The 17,655-nt window shown below is 44.4% G+C and overlaps 2 protein-coding genes across 12 annotated transcripts in view; both read left to right on the plus strand.

The window, feature by feature from the left end:
* The window catches only part of LOC117220279 (uncharacterized), a 350,048-nt gene extending 346,972 nt beyond the window's left edge, over positions 1 to 3,076 (plus strand). For 5 of the 6 annotated variants that reach the window (XM_076524667.1, XM_033470104.2, XM_076524680.1 and 2 more), the window contains 2 exons: positions 76 to 374; positions 665 to 3,076. In XM_076524667.1, the coding sequence (XP_076380782.1) occupies positions 76 to 374; positions 665 to 1,839 (1,474 nt within the window). In that variant the 3' untranslated portion in view covers positions 1,840 to 3,076. The remainder of the gene's footprint in view (positions 1 to 75; positions 375 to 664) is intronic. The other variant, XM_076524674.1, reaches the window with a different exon arrangement.
* Positions 3,077 to 3,142: 66 nt separating this feature from the next.
* LOC117220248 (serine/threonine-protein phosphatase 4 regulatory subunit 4) lies at positions 3,143 to 17,306 on the plus strand. 6 transcript variants are annotated; one of them, XM_033470028.2, is made up of 17 exons: positions 3,143 to 3,397; positions 3,471 to 3,550; positions 5,983 to 6,233; positions 6,348 to 6,421; positions 6,729 to 6,835; positions 6,969 to 7,198; positions 7,346 to 7,468; positions 7,541 to 7,647; positions 7,733 to 7,924; positions 8,017 to 8,175; positions 8,307 to 8,489; positions 8,565 to 9,011; positions 9,090 to 9,204; positions 9,280 to 9,319; positions 9,401 to 9,420; positions 9,569 to 9,614; positions 9,790 to 17,306. In XM_033470028.2, the coding sequence occupies exons 1-17, from the start codon at positions 3,323 to 3,325 to the stop codon at positions 11,411 to 11,413; spliced, it is 3,873 nt and encodes a 1,290-aa protein (XP_033325919.1). In that variant the 5' UTR covers positions 3,143 to 3,322; the 3' UTR covers positions 11,414 to 17,306. The 6 variants fall into 6 exon arrangements, with proteins under 6 accessions (XP_033325919.1, XP_033325928.1, XP_033325944.1 ...); XM_033470037.2 differs by having other exon boundaries at positions 9,850 to 17,306; XM_033470053.2 differs by having other exon boundaries at positions 10,147 to 17,306.
* Positions 17,307 to 17,655: the final 349 nt, after the last annotated feature.

A 17,655-nucleotide genomic window follows, 5' to 3' on the forward strand; every position in this document is an offset into this window, starting at 1 on the left:
GCGAACACAGTTTTATAATATAAACAGAATGTAAGTGTAGAACGGTGGGAGCTAACGCGTGCGTTGATCCTTCAGTATTCTAGATAGACTGCCCAAAGCGAATTACACCCTCCTGTCGCACCTGATCTGCGTGCTGCACCACGTGGCACGGAGGTCGAAGCACAATCTGATGTGCGCCAGCAATCTGGGCGTCTGTTGCGGGCCGAGCCTGCTCTGGTCGTCTAATCCCTCGGTGAACCAGAGCAGGGCGATACCCACTCTGACGGAGATGCTGATTCGACACTGCGAGGTTTTGTTCGGCGAGGGAGTCACGCAGCTCCTTGGGGAGGAACGCAGTGACAGCGGAGCCGAGGAGAGCACCGACAGCCTTCACTGTGAGTAGCCTCTCGAGTACCTTGATCGATCCTCGGTCGAACCTTCGCTGCCAGCGTAAAGGTAGAATCACATTAATAATCGCTATTTAGTAGGTGACACATCAGTTCCCTCTTAATAACGGAGTGTGAAACCTCGACCGGTAGTACTTCCAAGTGGACCCTTCCTTGACCGCTAATGATATTAGTGTGTTTCTACCTTAAAAAAGCGTACGTGACGCGTGCCGTTGATGTCTGTTCTTCCCGGAGGTTTGATCCTTTCACGGTCCACTGAGGAGTTTCTCTCGTTGCAGCAGGTGGGCTTTCCCTGGACAGCCTGGACCTGACGGAACCGCCGCGAAAGGACCATATGTCCCTGTCACGGGACTCGGGCCTGACCCTGTCGGACTGTCAGCTGTTCATTCCAGAGTCGCCGGTGGGCAGCGAGGACTCGGCGGTGAACGCGTCCTCGTCGAGCTTCGACAAGTCCCTGGGGAAGGAGGAGAAGTCCGCGAGCAAGTCGTACATCCGCGTGTACGGCGGCTGGGAGGAGAGGATAAACGGTTACACGGCGGCCAATCATCACTCGAGCGGCGTGGAGCACGGTTTCAGGGACGAGAAGAGCAACGTCGGCTATCCGAATCCGAACTTCCAAAGGCAGGACTGGCTGAGGGCCCAGCTGAAGAGGACCCCGAGAACGAAGCTGGACGAGCACGAGCATCGAAAAGAGAGATTCGATGAGAAAGATATCTACGGCAGGGAGTTCCTCAGACAAGACTCGATGAAGGAGAACGTGGAGAACTGCAAGGACATTTATCGGAGCTCGCAGCTGGACGTAACCCGTGACCTTAGGACGGAGTACGAAAGGGCTTCTCAGCAGGACATCTGCACGGAGCGAGTCTCCATTCACAATTCGGAGCAAGACCTCACTGTAGAGTCCTCGCTGTCCAGCGACCGGTACGAGTTCAAGAAGGAGCGATTCAGCGAGTTCAAAAAGGTCAAGTCCGAAGTATACGTGAACCGAGAGTCGCCGGTCTCGCAGAACGGCAGCTACCATTCGGGCAGCGATTTGTACGAGTTCAAGAAAGTCAAGAGCGAGATCTACGTGAACAAGGAGAGCACCAGGACCGAGAGATACGAGTCCGACAACAGCATCTATGGGAACAGGGACAGGACCAGCGAGATCTACGGCTCGAGGGAGAGAAACGATCTGTACTCGTTCAAGCAAGCGGAGGCGATCGATCTGTACGGCGACGAGGACGAGGAGGAGGAGAGGACGTGGCCCGACACGCCGCCGCCGTTGCCGCCGAGACTGAGGCATCTGCCGCCGGTGCACATGAATCTGGAGGACAGACACAAAGTGGCCGGAAGGTCAAGGTCTCTGCCGCCTCCGCCTCCCTACCGACCGCCCCCGCAGCCACGCGCCTCGGTCACAGGGAGACACTTGGGCTACGGGAGATCAGTCGTCGACGATGAAAGTTACGTTTGAGGGAATGTGCAACGAGGAACGTTGCACCGCGACCGAATCGAACGTGAGTCGCCTAACCGAGAGAGACTGTTCCGTGTTCATCGCGATACGAAATGTCTTATCGTGGAACTCGGGATTCGCGGAACGTTTCTAAGCCTGTGGAATCTCGAGGTTCTAATGCGACTCGAGGAGACCGCAAACACACGTTGGCTCGTGTGCACGTGGGTCTCATTACGACTGAAACTAGTCCAAAACTGGAACGCACGCGATATATCCGGGACAATAGCGTTTCGTTATTATTAACATCGTTTGTCGTCGTCGTCGTCGTTGGAAAACGAACAAATTGATACGGAAGATCGAAACGTATACGTTACGTTCGAACAGAGTCAACATTATTGCGCGCCATCGATCTTTTGGCGGTTCTTAGCGATAGACTTTTTTGACTGTTACACAGTGATTCAGGGTGCTTCCACGAACCATAATAGGTTTTCTTCTTCTTCTTCTTCTTCCTTTTATTTTTCTTTTTTAATTAGACATTCATTATAGAGATGTTGTATCGTTAAGTATAGACTGTAGCGGACAAGACTTTCCGTCGAGATGATATTATTCGTAACGATTTTCTTACGCGAGCGAGAGTAGTTGTAAAGAAATATATACGTGTACATGCCAGACGTTAATTTTCGCGCGGAGCAACAAAGAAAATTGTAAAACCGTCTCCGCGTATGCTGTCCTATAGACTATCAAGAGACCAAGACGTTCGTAAACGCACATCTCATCGTTAAAGTGTATCAAGATATCGATCTTGTGGGCTCGTTCCGAGCCCAGAAATCAACGCGTTTCACCGATTTTTCCCTCGGCCCATCCCCCTTGTACATTCGCGTCTCAATTCTCTACCTTTTCTGTTTCTATCGATTGTAACGATCCCTTCTGTTCCCTTTCTTCTACTACTTCTTAGAAGTTAGAGCGTATAAATTGCGTAGAGTGCTTCGAATGTAAAGCGCAGGTAATCTTAAGGCAATAAGATATACACCAGAAAGTTGTCGAAAAATCGGCGTTCGATTTCGTTGAATCGCAAAGCTGAGAGTTTGTTCTCGTTCTTTGTAAATACGAGTAATTGTAAACTGTAATCTTTTATATCGCTAGAAAACGTATTAAACGATACGCACGCCCTATGCAACGCCCGTAAGGTAAATGTATACTTCTATCTAAATTATACGACATGCTATGAAAGGTTAAATATATTTCGTATTTTATACAATCGCGCGTGTGTGTCATGTTCTTTCTCGATGGCTTCTCTAAATATTCATTTCTCGTATCGCGGTACGTGCACGGATTGTCGATTTAATATACGTTGTGTATTCTTGAAAATCGTCGAACGGGGATCGTTCGTCGTTTCTTCTCTCTTGTTCTCCCGCTTCCGGTTTATGTCACTCCGAATGCGCGTTTCCTGTTCCGGTAAATTGTTCACGGAGAAACGGTGTCGCTCGGCCGTTCGTCTATAAAAATGCAACGTGAACCGATCTTGGACTACGAGGAGTTCGCTAGTTTACAATTAGACAAACCGGTGCCCGATCTGAGAGTACGTGCACATCCTCCATTTGTCTCGTTTCAAGTAACCGATCGATTCATAACCTAACCAAATGCGTCCATAGAACGAAGAGCAACTGAAACAGCACAGTGTGGATGTCAGTTTGGAAAAACGGCCGGCAGAGAAAGCCTATTATCTGTTAACGTAAGTAATCGAAAGGGAAAGCTATATTTATTAAAAAAATTTCGTTTGAAGCCCTGTTTTTAAATTTTTTTAATATGTCGGTAAAACAGCTCCCTCTCGTCTCGCGTGACAAGAGTTCCGGTTCGCAGGACCACAGTCGGTATCCTTGGAGCGCGTAACAATAGTAATTTCGCGCGCGCGCGCTCCCTCGACAAATCATTCGACGAAACCTTGAATCGGACTACGTAATCCTCGCGCGATTACCGTATCAAGGTTGCTCGTCAATCAATTAATTTTCTGCCAGGCTAAATAACGGTTACCGAGACGCCGATCATCTATCGTTACACATACCAATGGGAGTTCTAATTAAGGTACAGTTGAAACTACCGAAAAATTGATAAAGTTATTTATTTCAAAATATTTCGAATATTTGCGCATCGTCGTTGCCTGTAATCTCTGACGCAGATGGTAATCAACGAGTACGATTGAAATATTTAATTTCTAACATTTGAGATTAACGAGTGCGATCCGAGCATCTTAAAGAACAAACGCGTCAGTCATTGTACGCATTACAGCATTGTCATAAATAAACATGTTTTCACAATGTATCATTGTTGGTACGATTTATCGATGAACGTGTGTCAAGTAGAATGTCAATTAAATTCTGATTAAAAAAAATATGCAGATTAATAACGTATCGATCGAAGCATCGTTATCGATCGATTAAGTGGCACGTGATTTCGTACGATTAATGATTTTGAATCGTAAGCATTGATCAGCCAGTATCGAATTGAAAATTCGAATCGATTAAAATGCCTAACTGCTGCATCGGTTTGTCGATTACACAACACCCGACTTCTGATCGACGCGACGACGCATCGTTTCTATTGTATTACGCGGGGTTACGTGTGCATCCTATCCAAGAGCGTACGTAGGCAGCGCTCGGGCGTTTCCGACTCGTTTCGGTTGCGCTCGCTAGCTCGTACGACAAGTCGGATATAATCGATACCTTGGAGTCGGAGTCAGAGCCCAGTTTAGTTGTCATCCACGTTCCGTCGTGTTGTTTTTCTTGCGTCGAATGCGTCATGAGAGTGCGTACGCGTGTTGTATCGTCGTGAACGTTCACGAGTGCAATCGGTTGCCGCCGTCGCCGATCATCCAGTGGTGTCGTTGAATAAGATGCTCCCCGAAAATGTTGCAAGAGGAAGATAAAGCTCCGTACGAGAGCGTGCTGGATCCGTAAGTAGTCGGACCAGTCAGTTTTCAGTTAGAAAAATCGCGTGCGTGATCCGAATCGGCCAGCGGCCAGCACACTTTCTTCCTTCTCGGCTGTCTCTCCCTTTCGTGCTCACCCATGCACTGTTTCTAAAAATACCGCGGCGTCGTTCAAGGAGTATACACTGTCCTGTCGTCCGACCGCCTCTAATTATAGTCCTTTAAAGACAGCCACTCGTAAGAAATGACATTCTACGTACGAGTAACTCGTAAGCAATGCTACGGACTACCCTATTTAGCCCTTCGACTGCCAACCGCGTATACAATATACGTCCTACATTTACCGTCGTCTACACGAAAGTCGTGTGCATAATACGGCCAAGAAGCTCTAATCCGCGCATTTCATTTACATCAACCATTGAGTTTGAAATATTCGAGGAATGTCTCGGCACTTTCTTGTTCGGAACAATGGGATCCTTACTTTCGCTGCGGCTATAAGTTGATCGCGAATTATATTAGCTAACTGCAACGGTTGTCATGCGAATATCGGTGTAGTAAATTGCTGATGGTTTCGAGTTTAAGCGCGCCGCAATCAAAAGGTTAGAGATTGCACTGTGCCGCCCCGTAGGTTATTTCAAACTTTGACAGCATTGTTGTTGGCTGCCCTCTCCCTTTTCTCGTCTGTTTTTCTTTGCCCGCGAGAATTGTAATAATAGAACTGATTGTCGGGTGTTTGGAATTCCAGCAGATCGCAACGTATGCAGCCGTGCACTCGTATGTAAACATTGCATCGATGCAGGCTCTGCTGTCGCACGCTTCAAAAGGATGCGTTATGTAAAGATTTTGTCCTTGATGGTTGCATACATTTAAGGAAAATAGCGAGGGGACTAGAAGACAATTCCTATAAAAATAACTACTATACAGTCCCTTCTTTTTTTTAACGCGTCGACTACTAGTAACCATAAAAATACTATTAATTCGTTTATATAATTCTACAAAAGTTGAGATTGTAATATTTATTAATTTTTTCACTTCGATGAATCTTGCATTTTCTGCCTAAATTTTTTGTTTATTAGATATATTATCGCGACACTTAATTTTTAAATCTAGGCAAATATTTGTTTCATTAATTTAATGATATAAAATGACAGAATGATCCTTGTGCGTTACTGACATATAATTGATGCGTGGGCCTTATTTAGCATTTCTAATGGTCCCTATGTGTGTAATTATTTCAGGAAAGGCGATGAGTTTCAAAAGCTCAGCGTCATACAAAACTTACCAAGTCTCTTACAGACAGACTCGCAATCATGCATGTCTCGTGTGGTACCAAAAATGCAGCAGTCATTGGCTACTGCGTCCACGGAGTTCCACATTGCAGCATCGTCCACATTCAAAACGATATTAGAGCAGAAACTTGTCAGCCATAATGTCTTCAGTCAAACATTCCTCCCAAGTATATTAAATTCGCTCGAAAGTCGTGATCCAGGTAAACTTATTATGTTCGTTGCTCCATTAGAAATTGCTAGTTAATCCCGTATCAACAGTTCTCATGCATTTGGTGTTACTCTACATATCTTAACGTGTACATATACATTTAAAGTTGTTTGTGATGCATGGCTGGAGACCTTACTGGATGTGATAGAGTTACTGCCGGTAGAAGTCATAAGAGCGCAGGTTTGTATAGACAATCATAGTAATTGATATTCAGACAACATTTATTGACCTAGAAGGGCAAAAGTATTCTTAGTTCATATAGCATAACTTTAAGGTCATATGGTAGAGAAGTAATAAATTTGATTTACTTTCGATAGTCCCAGCTAGACTAAGCATCAAGTACTCTGAAAGCTCATTGATTTCAAAAAGATACTATGTATTCTACATAGCTCTGATAATAAAATTATTCCACAAAGTTAAAACCCTACTTAAGTCTGATAAGATAACAGTATACCGACTGGATGATAATTGAAATAAAATCATACAGATTGTTCCATTGACTATAAGCAAAGGACAATTGTCTCAGCCTATCAACTCCAGGGTAACGTGCAGCAGGTTACTAGGGAAAATTTGTACAAGATTTGATCCTGCTATGTGAGTATTGAATTTTTTTTCATTGGGTGTATCAGAACAGTATTTAATTATTAAAAACAAAAACAAAGAACAACTGCATACAAAGATTACTTTTCCGGTAAAATCATTCAATGAACATTGAAATTGTTATTAGGATACAGAAGGAAATTCTACCATCAGTACATTCCCTCTGTCAGGATGTAAATAGCGAAGTACGAGCTAGTATCTGCTTGCAGCTACGTTTTGTTGCCGAAGGCCTTGGTGCTGAGTCTGTAAAATCTGCTTTGCTACCATCTCTTGTAGAATTAGCAAGCGACGAAGAAAGCAATGTAAGATGCACCTCTGTACAGACAATAGTGTACTTGCTACCTCATCTTCAGGAAGGTATGCTTGATGACTAGTTTTGCATTATTCATTAAGCATTCCAAGTTTCTCGTAGCTATATATTATATTACTTGAAATTCGATGTAAGTGAAATATAATCCCGCCCAGTGATAAGAGTATGATATTCGTCCTATCAATCGTTTACAGATACCATAAAAACTATCATAGTACCGCTCGTTAAAAAGTTATGCGAGAACGCAACAAAATCAGACGACCATGTGATATGCGTAATTGCTCAGGAGTTTGGGAAACTCGTACTCGGTTTAGAAAGTAAGATTCTGCTCAAACGTAATCGTTTTCGCTGTCTAAAAATGGGTTTACACCTGTGCCGAAAATTTTTAGAATGCCTCGTGACCGCGGAAAAAACATGGTTTCTGAAGTATTTTCAACAACTTGCACAAATGGGTATGGTCTCTATCAAAAGCGATTCGAAACCCCACCATTCTTTTGTAAGTATAAGGAGGCGATTTTCTAAGCGAAGGTACGTACCAGCAAGCCTGAGTCAAGTTCATTGAGCACGTTTCATTGTTCTAGATGAGCTCGAGTCCTGCTGATGAAGAGAAACACATGGAATGTAGAAGATGTTGCGCTTTTAATTTGCCTGCGATGTTTCTTTTTGTGTCGGACTCCTCGGACGACACGGACGCGTTGCTTGTTACCTTTAATTCATTAGCGAGCGATCACTATTACACAATTAGGAAAACCGTAGCGAGTGGAATTGGCGAAGTAAGAACCGCATCCAGTTCTACACTACCATATTGTGCAACATTGTGCTGCGAGCGCGTTACGTATTCACGATATTCTAATTGAACACGTAGGTGGCGAAAATATTGTATCCCAAGAGCGGCCGGATCAAATTGGATCTGATCAAATTGCTGAAGGACGACTCCGAGGAAGTGTTACAAGGTTTAGTTCCTCACATTGGGACAACGCTCGACTGCCTAGCGGAAAGTCAGACTATCGGGGTGGACAGGGTGGTTTGTATCTTCTACTAATTGCGATGATTTGCGATATTTAGCAACCATAAAAATCATTTGGTAGTGAACGTTGCTAGAGAATCTTTCAAAATATAATAATCTAATATTGCTGTTGCTTGTGTCACTGTCAGGACTCCACTCTTATGGAAATCGGCAGGGCGCTGTTGAAATGTGAATCGGAAATATCAACCACCCACAACTGGAGGCTAGCATCGATGATGCACTCGCAGCTCGAGATAATACCGAAGTACTTTCCAAGCGATTTTATATATTCGTACTTTGTGCCAATGGCGTTCTTCAGGATACTGCACGCTGTGAGTTTGAGAGAACAGTCCTTGATCCTTTTTGCAACGGTGAGTCTGCTATTTAAAACGCTATTTAAATTCCAGAGACCGATACCCGTGCGTCTCGCCGCAGGAACGTTGTACCTGTTCCTTTTACGTTACAACATGAAGCCAATACAAAGAGTCGAACTACGAAGCAGACTATATACAGAACTGGCGACTAGTACGGACTGTTACGTTCGGATGATGTTCGTTCGCATGATGGTGGCGGCCTTGGAGATCTTCTCGTCCGCCTACTTCAAAGAGCATTTTTTCACCGTTTTATTGAACCTGGCGGAAGATCCCGTTGCTAATATAAGAATCAAAGTGTTATCCATGTTGCCCCAATTAAAAAGCAAACTATGGTTACCGACGGACAAAAAGCTACTCTCGGCAATGGAGACAACGATAGGGCACCTGATGAACAGCGAGACAGATAGGGACGTAATTGCTACGCTGTCCAGCGTCATGCGGAAATTGATCGACATTGATCCGAAATACGATAACCAACCTGTAAGTGACACCAAGTTGAAATTTTTCCATTTCGTTTCCTTAACTACTATTTTTTGACATCGATACGTCCCGTTACAGCTTTCCAAACAGACGAAACATGATATAGAGGACGCTAAGAAATTTGAGGAAGAGAAAAGATTGTCCGGAATGGTCCCTGGAAAGTCTCCTCCTGGCGGTGCGACCATGAAGAAAGGTAGGTAGCAAGGGTAGTGATCAAAATCTAAAAGAATATCGAAGAGAAAAATTATTAACAAGACTACGGTTTTAGGAGCATGGCGACGTCCAGGCGAAACCTCATCCAAGTCAGTGTGAGTATCCATAATTCTGCATATTCTTGACAAATATTTATTCTAGAGCCTCTCGTTAATAATTTGTCTATGTATTTTCAGGACATCCGCAACATCTAAAAGTGAGTAGTTCAATCATCCTAAAATTGTACTTAGAGTGCGGATCTTTATATAAGATCGAAAACTTTCAAAGATATATTATATAAAATCCGCAGACTGTATAATTTTCTATTTAAACGAGTAACAAAACACCATTTGTTTTCACCAAAGCTACGGCGGCATCTCCTCGCCACTCCAGCGAACCCGGAAGAATGAGGTACGCAATGTTTTTATTTCTTTCGCGGTTCTCGGCTTTAACGCTAGCATAGAGTATCTCTGAACGTTAGCCATGTAAGATCCGCCGGAACTAGTCGAATCAAGCATGTCTAAAACCAAATCCGCAGGGTCGAAGTGCAAGTTGTAAAATGCGACCTTATTAACTGTTTCCCTAGTCCACTAACGACTTCCAGCGAGAGACTAACATCAAGTTCTGCACGCTTTACACCTAACAGACCTCAGCTAACACAACCTTGGGAAAGGCTAGGGCATAGCAACTCGAACAACCCTGTCGACTATCTGATGCAAAAGATACAGCAGAATCGCTCGAAGCTGACCCCGCTGCCGTTCATAGTCTTGCCGGAGACCAGCGAGCAGAATGTGCTGTTGACAAGAGACTACAATCGCGAATTCTCTACTAACAACATCGCCAGCACGGACACTGCCACCGCGAGAACGCTCGCCAGTGCTCCGAACCTGGCTGTCCTCCGAGCACTAACCAAAGCGGCTCATTATAATTCTTGTTGGCCCAGCAGCTCGATGCCGGAGATACCGGTGATGCTGTCCGACGACGAGTTCTTGGTGGACGCCGGCATCAGGATACCAGCGCAGTTCTCTGCCAGCCAAGGGGTCTCGAAAATTCCTCATCTACAGGACTCGCTGTTCACCAAACGAAGACACTTCAGCTTCGAGCGCTCGCGCACCGTCAGCTTCGACAAAGGCAGTCCTAAACGTAATTCGTCCGTGGGCTACGAGGACTGCATGCAGAGGAGAACGAATGGAGGGGACCAGTCGGGTAGCCCTAGGACGTCGATAGACTGCGAGGATGGCCTCAGGTTGGTCAAGGACGACCAGCAACTCGGCAAAACCATCTACGTCGGGCCTCTGATGAGGTCCAGGTTTGGGTTCGTTAATCAAGATCGATCCATGGACGATAAACTGAAACGGAATTCATTGATATTGGACAAGAACAAGCCCAAGATCCTCCAGACCAAGTGCACTCTGGATCGGACCAAACGGCACTCGGCAAGCTTCGAGAAAACGAAGCCCAAAAGAAGCTCGTCCATGGACTACGACGACAGCATGAAACGAAGAACTAATGGATCCGACGAGCCCAAGGATCCTAGGACCTCCATCGACTACGAAGACGGTTTGAGATGTCTGAGAACGAGGTTCGGGTTCGTGATACTGGACAAGAACAAGCCCAAGGTCCTTCAGACCAAGTGTAACCTGGACAGGACTAAGCGGCACTCGACGAGCTTCGACAAAGCGAAGCCAAAAAGGAACTCGTCCATAGATTATGACGACAGCCTGAAGCGAAGAACCAACGAATCCAATCAGCCGAACGATCCCAGGACCTCCATCGATTACGAAGATGGTCTGATACTAGTCCAGGACGAGGAATTGGATAAGAAAGACTCGGTGTATTTAGGACCTCGGATGACAACTCGCTGGAACTCGCTGATCTTGGAAAAGGAAAAGCCTAAGCTCGTGCACACCAAGTGCACGGCGGACTGGCCTAAGAGACACTCGGCCTACTTCACCATGAAGTCAACGGACTCGAAAGAGACCAAGCAGACCATCAAATGCCATAGCCTAGAGGTGGCCGATTACACGCCGAGCGAACGTCTCGGCAGAGCTCTGAGACGTCACTCGACCCTGGACGTGAACCATAATCAGGGACTTAGCAAAATACCCTTAAGAAGTTTTGTACCTCGTAGTAGAACCGCACCGGCTACCAGGGCGTCCAGCCCTGTGCACATAGAGAAATTGTGTCGAATGCCGTTCTGGGAGTCTTAAGACGATAGCAAAAACGTTTTTCGGACATTCATCCTGCATGCGTCGATCCGATCGAGGGTAAGAACTCGTGGCCTCCATTCTCCTTAATCTTACTTTGCTGCACTTTATATTCGAAATCGGTCTTTCTTCTGAGAACAGTTTTTATTCTGACCAGGGGTCTCCCTAGTTTCTATGCTACAAGGTAGTCTTTGGACATTTGTTTCCTAGAGAAGTATACCGAATATTGTAGTTTCACACTTGGCACGCTTATTTATAGACGTTCGAGGAATGGACTACATCTTATTGTTTTTTTTTGTTTTTTTTTAAGCTACATTAAATATACACCGAGGGTAGTACAACGAATTCAGTTGCAGGGAATACGTATCGAGAATGTTAAACTGCAAGAAAACGCGGAGTACGATTTCTGCAGCATGTAGAATTAGGGGGACCCTCTAATGAAGAGTCACACGCGGTCTCCAAGGCGTTTCCGCGGACATCCGCTACTAACGAGGTACTCGAGAACTGTCACAAGGGCTGTTTAGTTGGTTCGCTATCTCGTGCCTTTTACACAGAGCCTTCTGCGTTCTTCGTCGCTTCTCATAGGCAGCCTAACAACGTGTTTTCCTATCGGTCCGTGGAGAGGAGAGGCTCTCCCTCGTGCCGACAATATTCTCCTGGGGAGCATTTCCATTGATTATTCGCGATGCATTTTCTGATCGATTGTTACGCGTGACCAGGCGTCCCGTGATTCGCATTTCACTCGGCATTTATTTCGATCGCGTGCAGTTTCCGCATTCGATTGGAGAATCTCTTTCTCTCCCCCCTCTTTCTCTCTTTCTATTTATCTCTATATCTCTTCGAAGCGCAGGTTGCATCGCGAGAACGTGTCGAACGCCGCGAGCCGAGGCGCGCATGCTTCAGTTTAGAGAAGACTGTTTTATCCGAGTTCGCGAAACGGTGTTTCACAGATGAAAAGAGACGAAGACGAAGACAAGACTATTTTGCACTTTATTTTATAGCTGCATATCTGATATTGGCCTACGAACAGAGTGAAAAAGAACTATATTAATATACATACGTACGTACAGCGGCTCCAGAAAGTCTGCCCAAACGAAATTTCTGGTTTCAACTAAAATCGTGGATATCTCAACGTTTGCAGGAAATTCGAACGTCGACGGCTTGTCGATTATCTGAGATCAGTATACGAAGACTTCCCGGTGCCGCTCTATGTACAATCCTTATTGTTAATAGAGTTTAAAGAGCAGTTGTTGATCCACTAACGGAGTATATACATATATTCTGATAGACTATTGTATCGAAAGAAGAACGCGAGATCAGACGACGCTAGGGTTACACAGTATTGTAATAGCCAATTCTAGGTCTAGTCTCGATTAGCTGTAAAACAGAGCTAGGTTTCCTCGACGCCTTCCAATGGGAGGCGCTCTTTTTTAAACTCACCCCATGCGTTTTGTACTTTGCTTTTCGAACAGTCGTTCTATCCCCCCCCCCCTCCTTACCCTACCCTTTTTTTAAATTAATTCGAGATATCTGTCCCTACCCCACACCCCTCCCCCCTTTCCTATTAGGATCTCTCGTCGACGTTTTTATCGTTTTAAACCGTAGAAGATTGCGAAACACTTCTCGTTAGACGCGTGCAATATTTAAGCGTTCATTTCTGTTTAATCTTCTAATCGGGTGTCCGGCGTCATTTTATTCACACGTTCGATATAGATATTTGTCCGTTCATACAAGGGATGAGAAAAGTTGTCTGTGATTCAAGGAAAGGTTCAGGAAATTCGATCGGCAGCCAATCCCCCCCAATTGTTCAGAAAGCGTTTCCTCGCGATTCCCCGGTTGGAAGGTTAACAACAATCATGCCCGGAGTATAGCGTTTCACATTTTACCGGCAACTTTTAGCTGTTACGCGTTCCCAGCGTTTACTCGTAAGTTTTAATCGAATATCACACCACGCGAAACATCGACGTGTCGAAGGGACGTCCGTTTTCCGTTCGACGAACCAGCGAATTCCGTCGGCGAAACGAAAGAAATACCTTTTTTTGGAGCACGACTTTTAGGGATTCTCGATAACTCCCCGATAATCATCACACCGTGAAAACGACCGTGAGAGAAAATTCGAAGAAAAAGGAACGTAGAAAACGAGATTTCACGCTGTTTGTTCTATGCTGCCGCGGATCGCGCGGAGCGCTGTGTTGTGTCTTGAGCAAGAGGAAATATCACAGGATCTAATTAAAAGAAAAAAAAAAAGCATAGATAATATATAAATATATAAATATCTGAATCTATTATGTATCATGTATGTATATATATATCATAGAGAGAGACTGACCAACGTCTAGAGAACCGATCGTGATCTAGAGAAACGTCTATGCAGGTCGTAATTATCGCGAGGTCAGGCGGGGAGAATATATCAATGCAACGGATGGAGCAACAAACGCGATCATCTCCGCGAGAAATATTTTCAATTGAGCTTCTAGAGGATATATTTTCGAGCGCAGGAGCACAGAAAACGGTGATGAAAATGTAACAAAAAAAGGAGAGAAAGAAGAAGAAGAAAGAAAAGAAAAGGAGAGGAAACGGTGTACGACGAGAGAAAGAGGACAGAGTTGTTAAGACGCTTCGAAGCCAAAGATATAATGATTTCTAACTGTAACGAGGTTCAGGTGAATCGTACAAAGTCCTAAAGGCATTATGTACTTGCGTGTACCATGTACATTAATACCGTGTAAAGCTTTACATTGCAAGTGCCATTCAACACGACCACACACATACAACGTACACACACACACACACTCTCTCTCCCCATCACACACGGAGATTTCAACGCGTGGAAAGAGCCGTATTAACGTCGTAGAGATTGTCTACGGGGTTCGAAGCTACGGAAATTGAAGAACGGTCCCGGCGAATATTTTTACGATATTCGACATCGTAGGCTCGGCGCAGTCCGAGCAACAAAAGGATTAATTAGCGTAGTCCGTAGACTTCCGGTGTCGTTCGACGAATCGATGCCTCCTTCGTTCTTCTGTAAACGTCGAGTCGGTCCGCGAGTCCGCCGAAAATATCGCGAGAAACAATGACTTATTAACGCTAGATTTACGGAATCCGTCATAACGACGGATCGCTGATTTTTTAATTTACGATTTATTTATTTTTTTAATTTACGAGTTATTTATTCAATTTATATTACGGCAAATGTTACAATAACACTTGTTAAAAATTAGAATTAATATTTTATTGTTATTCTTATTAACTAATATAAAGCTGTTTGTTCGTGCTCCGTAAATCTAGTGTTAGTAGAACGGGGTGCAACCGTTCGAGAAAATTAGAAAAATCCTGGAGCAACGTTGAAGCTCGGGACAAAAGGTCGAAGCTAACCGCGAGCCGCATTTTTCTCTGTGCAAACAGATACGTTTCTCCGGCGCGACATCGTTCACGGATAGACTCGACGGTGGCACGGAAGGTGTTCGAACGATCGCCAATCGATCGAGAAGTCCGTGTAGACGTGACGAGTTAATCCGAGTTGAATCTTCGAACGAGAGACCCTTTCTTGCACACAAGCTGCTGAAGCAATCGGCCGGCTCCCATTTGTATTCAAATATCGTGGCGTGGTTGCGTTCGCTGGTTCAACGTATCGTCCAACCGTACTATCTCCTCGGATCTTCTGTCTCGAATGCCGTAGGATACCGTCGACAACGAAAACAAAAAAACGTTTCAATAAACCGGGAGATCCTCGAGTATTTTTCTGTCCGCCTAGGGGATTCTAACGTTACAATAGCGAACACGTGGCGATGGTGTTATGGTGTTTAAACGCAAGTGGGAGCAACGATAGATAACATTACGCTTAGATCGTAGAGAAGAGGAGTGCGATTCAACGATCGATCGTCGCGACGACGTTAATTATTTCCGTTGGAACGCGGGCTCGTACCGGCTATACCGATCCGCGTAGCGTAGCGGAGAAGCTTCTTCTGTTATTTTTATAGAAGATTTTAGGGCGGCGTCGGTCGTACGGCTTTAGGGGAACGCCGATCAATTGTTGAGTCTCGTAAGCGGGCCCGCATTTATGCTATCGAAGGCGCAACATCGTTGCGAGGCCACGGAAGAACGAGTCTGTTACGGTTCGTAAAATTTCTGAGCAGCGAGATTTGAAGAACTGAGTCCAAATTAATTGTTCAGCCTAAAATAATTAATTAATTAAATTGAGCCTAACGCGCGCCTCACGGCAAATGCAGTCCAGCTCGGAGAATCTAAAAATGTCTTCTGATGATCGTACGATCGCCAACGCCGCCGCTCGCGAAGAAACTTAATTTTTTTATAGAGAATCTTAGAGTATATATTATATACATAGATCTTATATATACAATATACACGTATACATATATATACATGTATACGTACACGCGCATATATAAGAAGAGATGAAACGTGTTAACATTTAACGAAACTGAGAAAAACTTGTTGAATATGCAACTAGGGGCAGTAGAGCGTCACAGCATACGAAGAAAGGCAGGCCAAAATAATCGAAGAGTCGTAGGAGGATTACGGATACACACACACACACCGACACGCACATCCACACCGGACACACACCGTAAAAACGCGTAGAGACACAGAGAGAGACACGGGATCCGAGAAAAGCATCGGATTGTTCCACGAGCGATGCGAATTCCCTTTCATATTTTCGGAGGACTCGGATTGTCGACCTTTCGGAACAGATCGAGACAATTGTTTCTGCCGCATGGAGTTTCAGTCGCCGGAAGTTTCGCCGTAATCGAACATTCTTGCAGCCCGGAAAAAATTAATATTTAATATAGGGACCTTGGCCAATTATTTGAAACAGCAATTTTACTCGTGAACGAACAAGTCAACGTTCGTAAATTAACGTAACGATGTCCTCGTAGGATCGTTGTTCGTGGGAGCACAGAATTCTAATGGAAGATCGACCGTTTGTCGCCTTTGCAAAAGAAAAAAAAAATACGAAAAGTAATTCGCATAAATTCTGGGGCGGCCCAATGGACGTTTTCTCTGCCAAGCTGTACCGCTTTAAAATGCCGCTATTTATTTTTGTACAGATCTACCTACGGTACGGTACTAATTAGTAACTTTTGTGCCAGAAAGTAACGCGGAGCGTATTTGCACACGACGTACAACGACACAGAGAACACACACACATACGTATATACACACACGTACCCGCAACGTAGGAAAGAGAGACAAGTACGCCTCATGAAAAAAAAAACGAGCATTCTACGCAATTGTTAAACAACGTTGCGCGCGCGTTGTTCTTCGTTTAGAGAAGAGCTACGTGCGTTGTTATACGACGCCGTTATTACGCGGTTACGCGAGCATATTTCACGGAGAGGATCTTCTTTGGCGTGGCTCCGACGCGCCGACTAATTGTCACGTAGCAAGGGGATGAAACGCGATTGTGTAAACGATCAAGTCGGAACCACGTGCGCACGATCACAGCGGAGAGAACCGAGAGCCGATAACGAGGGGAACGAAGAAAAATGAGAAGGAAAGCAAGAACAATTTCGTCGAGAAAACGATATTTTTATTACTCACACGCTGTTCCCGTAAAGAATAAAAAGAACGTTACAAAAACAAAGAGACAAATGAAAGAATTGTATTTTTGTGAGGTATATCTGTAATAAAAATATAGTTAAATGTGAAGAGAGTATGTATATATAAATATATATATATATATATATATATATATATATATATATATATATATATATGCATATATGTACATATATATGTATTACGCACGCATGTGCGTGCGAGACGAGGAATGATAACGAGCGCCGCGGTCGTAGATTTTATTGGCTCTGTCGATATTATATTATACATCTGTTTTAATATACGTTACGAACAATAAATCGAACATTTTTTGTTACGCAATCGAACGTTTTATTCGAACGTTTCGGCGAGCTTTCAAACACTGAAAGATCTCCCAACGTTCTGCACCCGGTACATCTTATGGTTGATCGCTGGTTTAACCCTTTGCAGTCGAAGCTATAATCATTCGAAATCCAAAACATGTTTTCTGATCTACGGTATTTTCATTTTATTGGCAAGAGTACAATACTTGCAATTTTAACAGTATTTTAAAAATATAAACGAATCCGACACTCTCGTAATTATTTAGAAAAATAGTATAGCAATTTTTAGCGACGCCTCAGAGTCGCCATTCGAGGGAAAAGGGTTAACACTAGATTTACGGAACCCGTCAAAATGACGGGTCA

The sequence above is a fragment of the Megalopta genalis genome, chromosome 1, assembly GCF_051020955.1.
Source record: "Megalopta genalis isolate 19385.01 chromosome 1, iyMegGena1_principal, whole genome shotgun sequence".
In the NCBI taxonomy this organism is placed as follows: domain Eukaryota; kingdom Metazoa; phylum Arthropoda; class Insecta; order Hymenoptera; family Halictidae; genus Megalopta; species Megalopta genalis.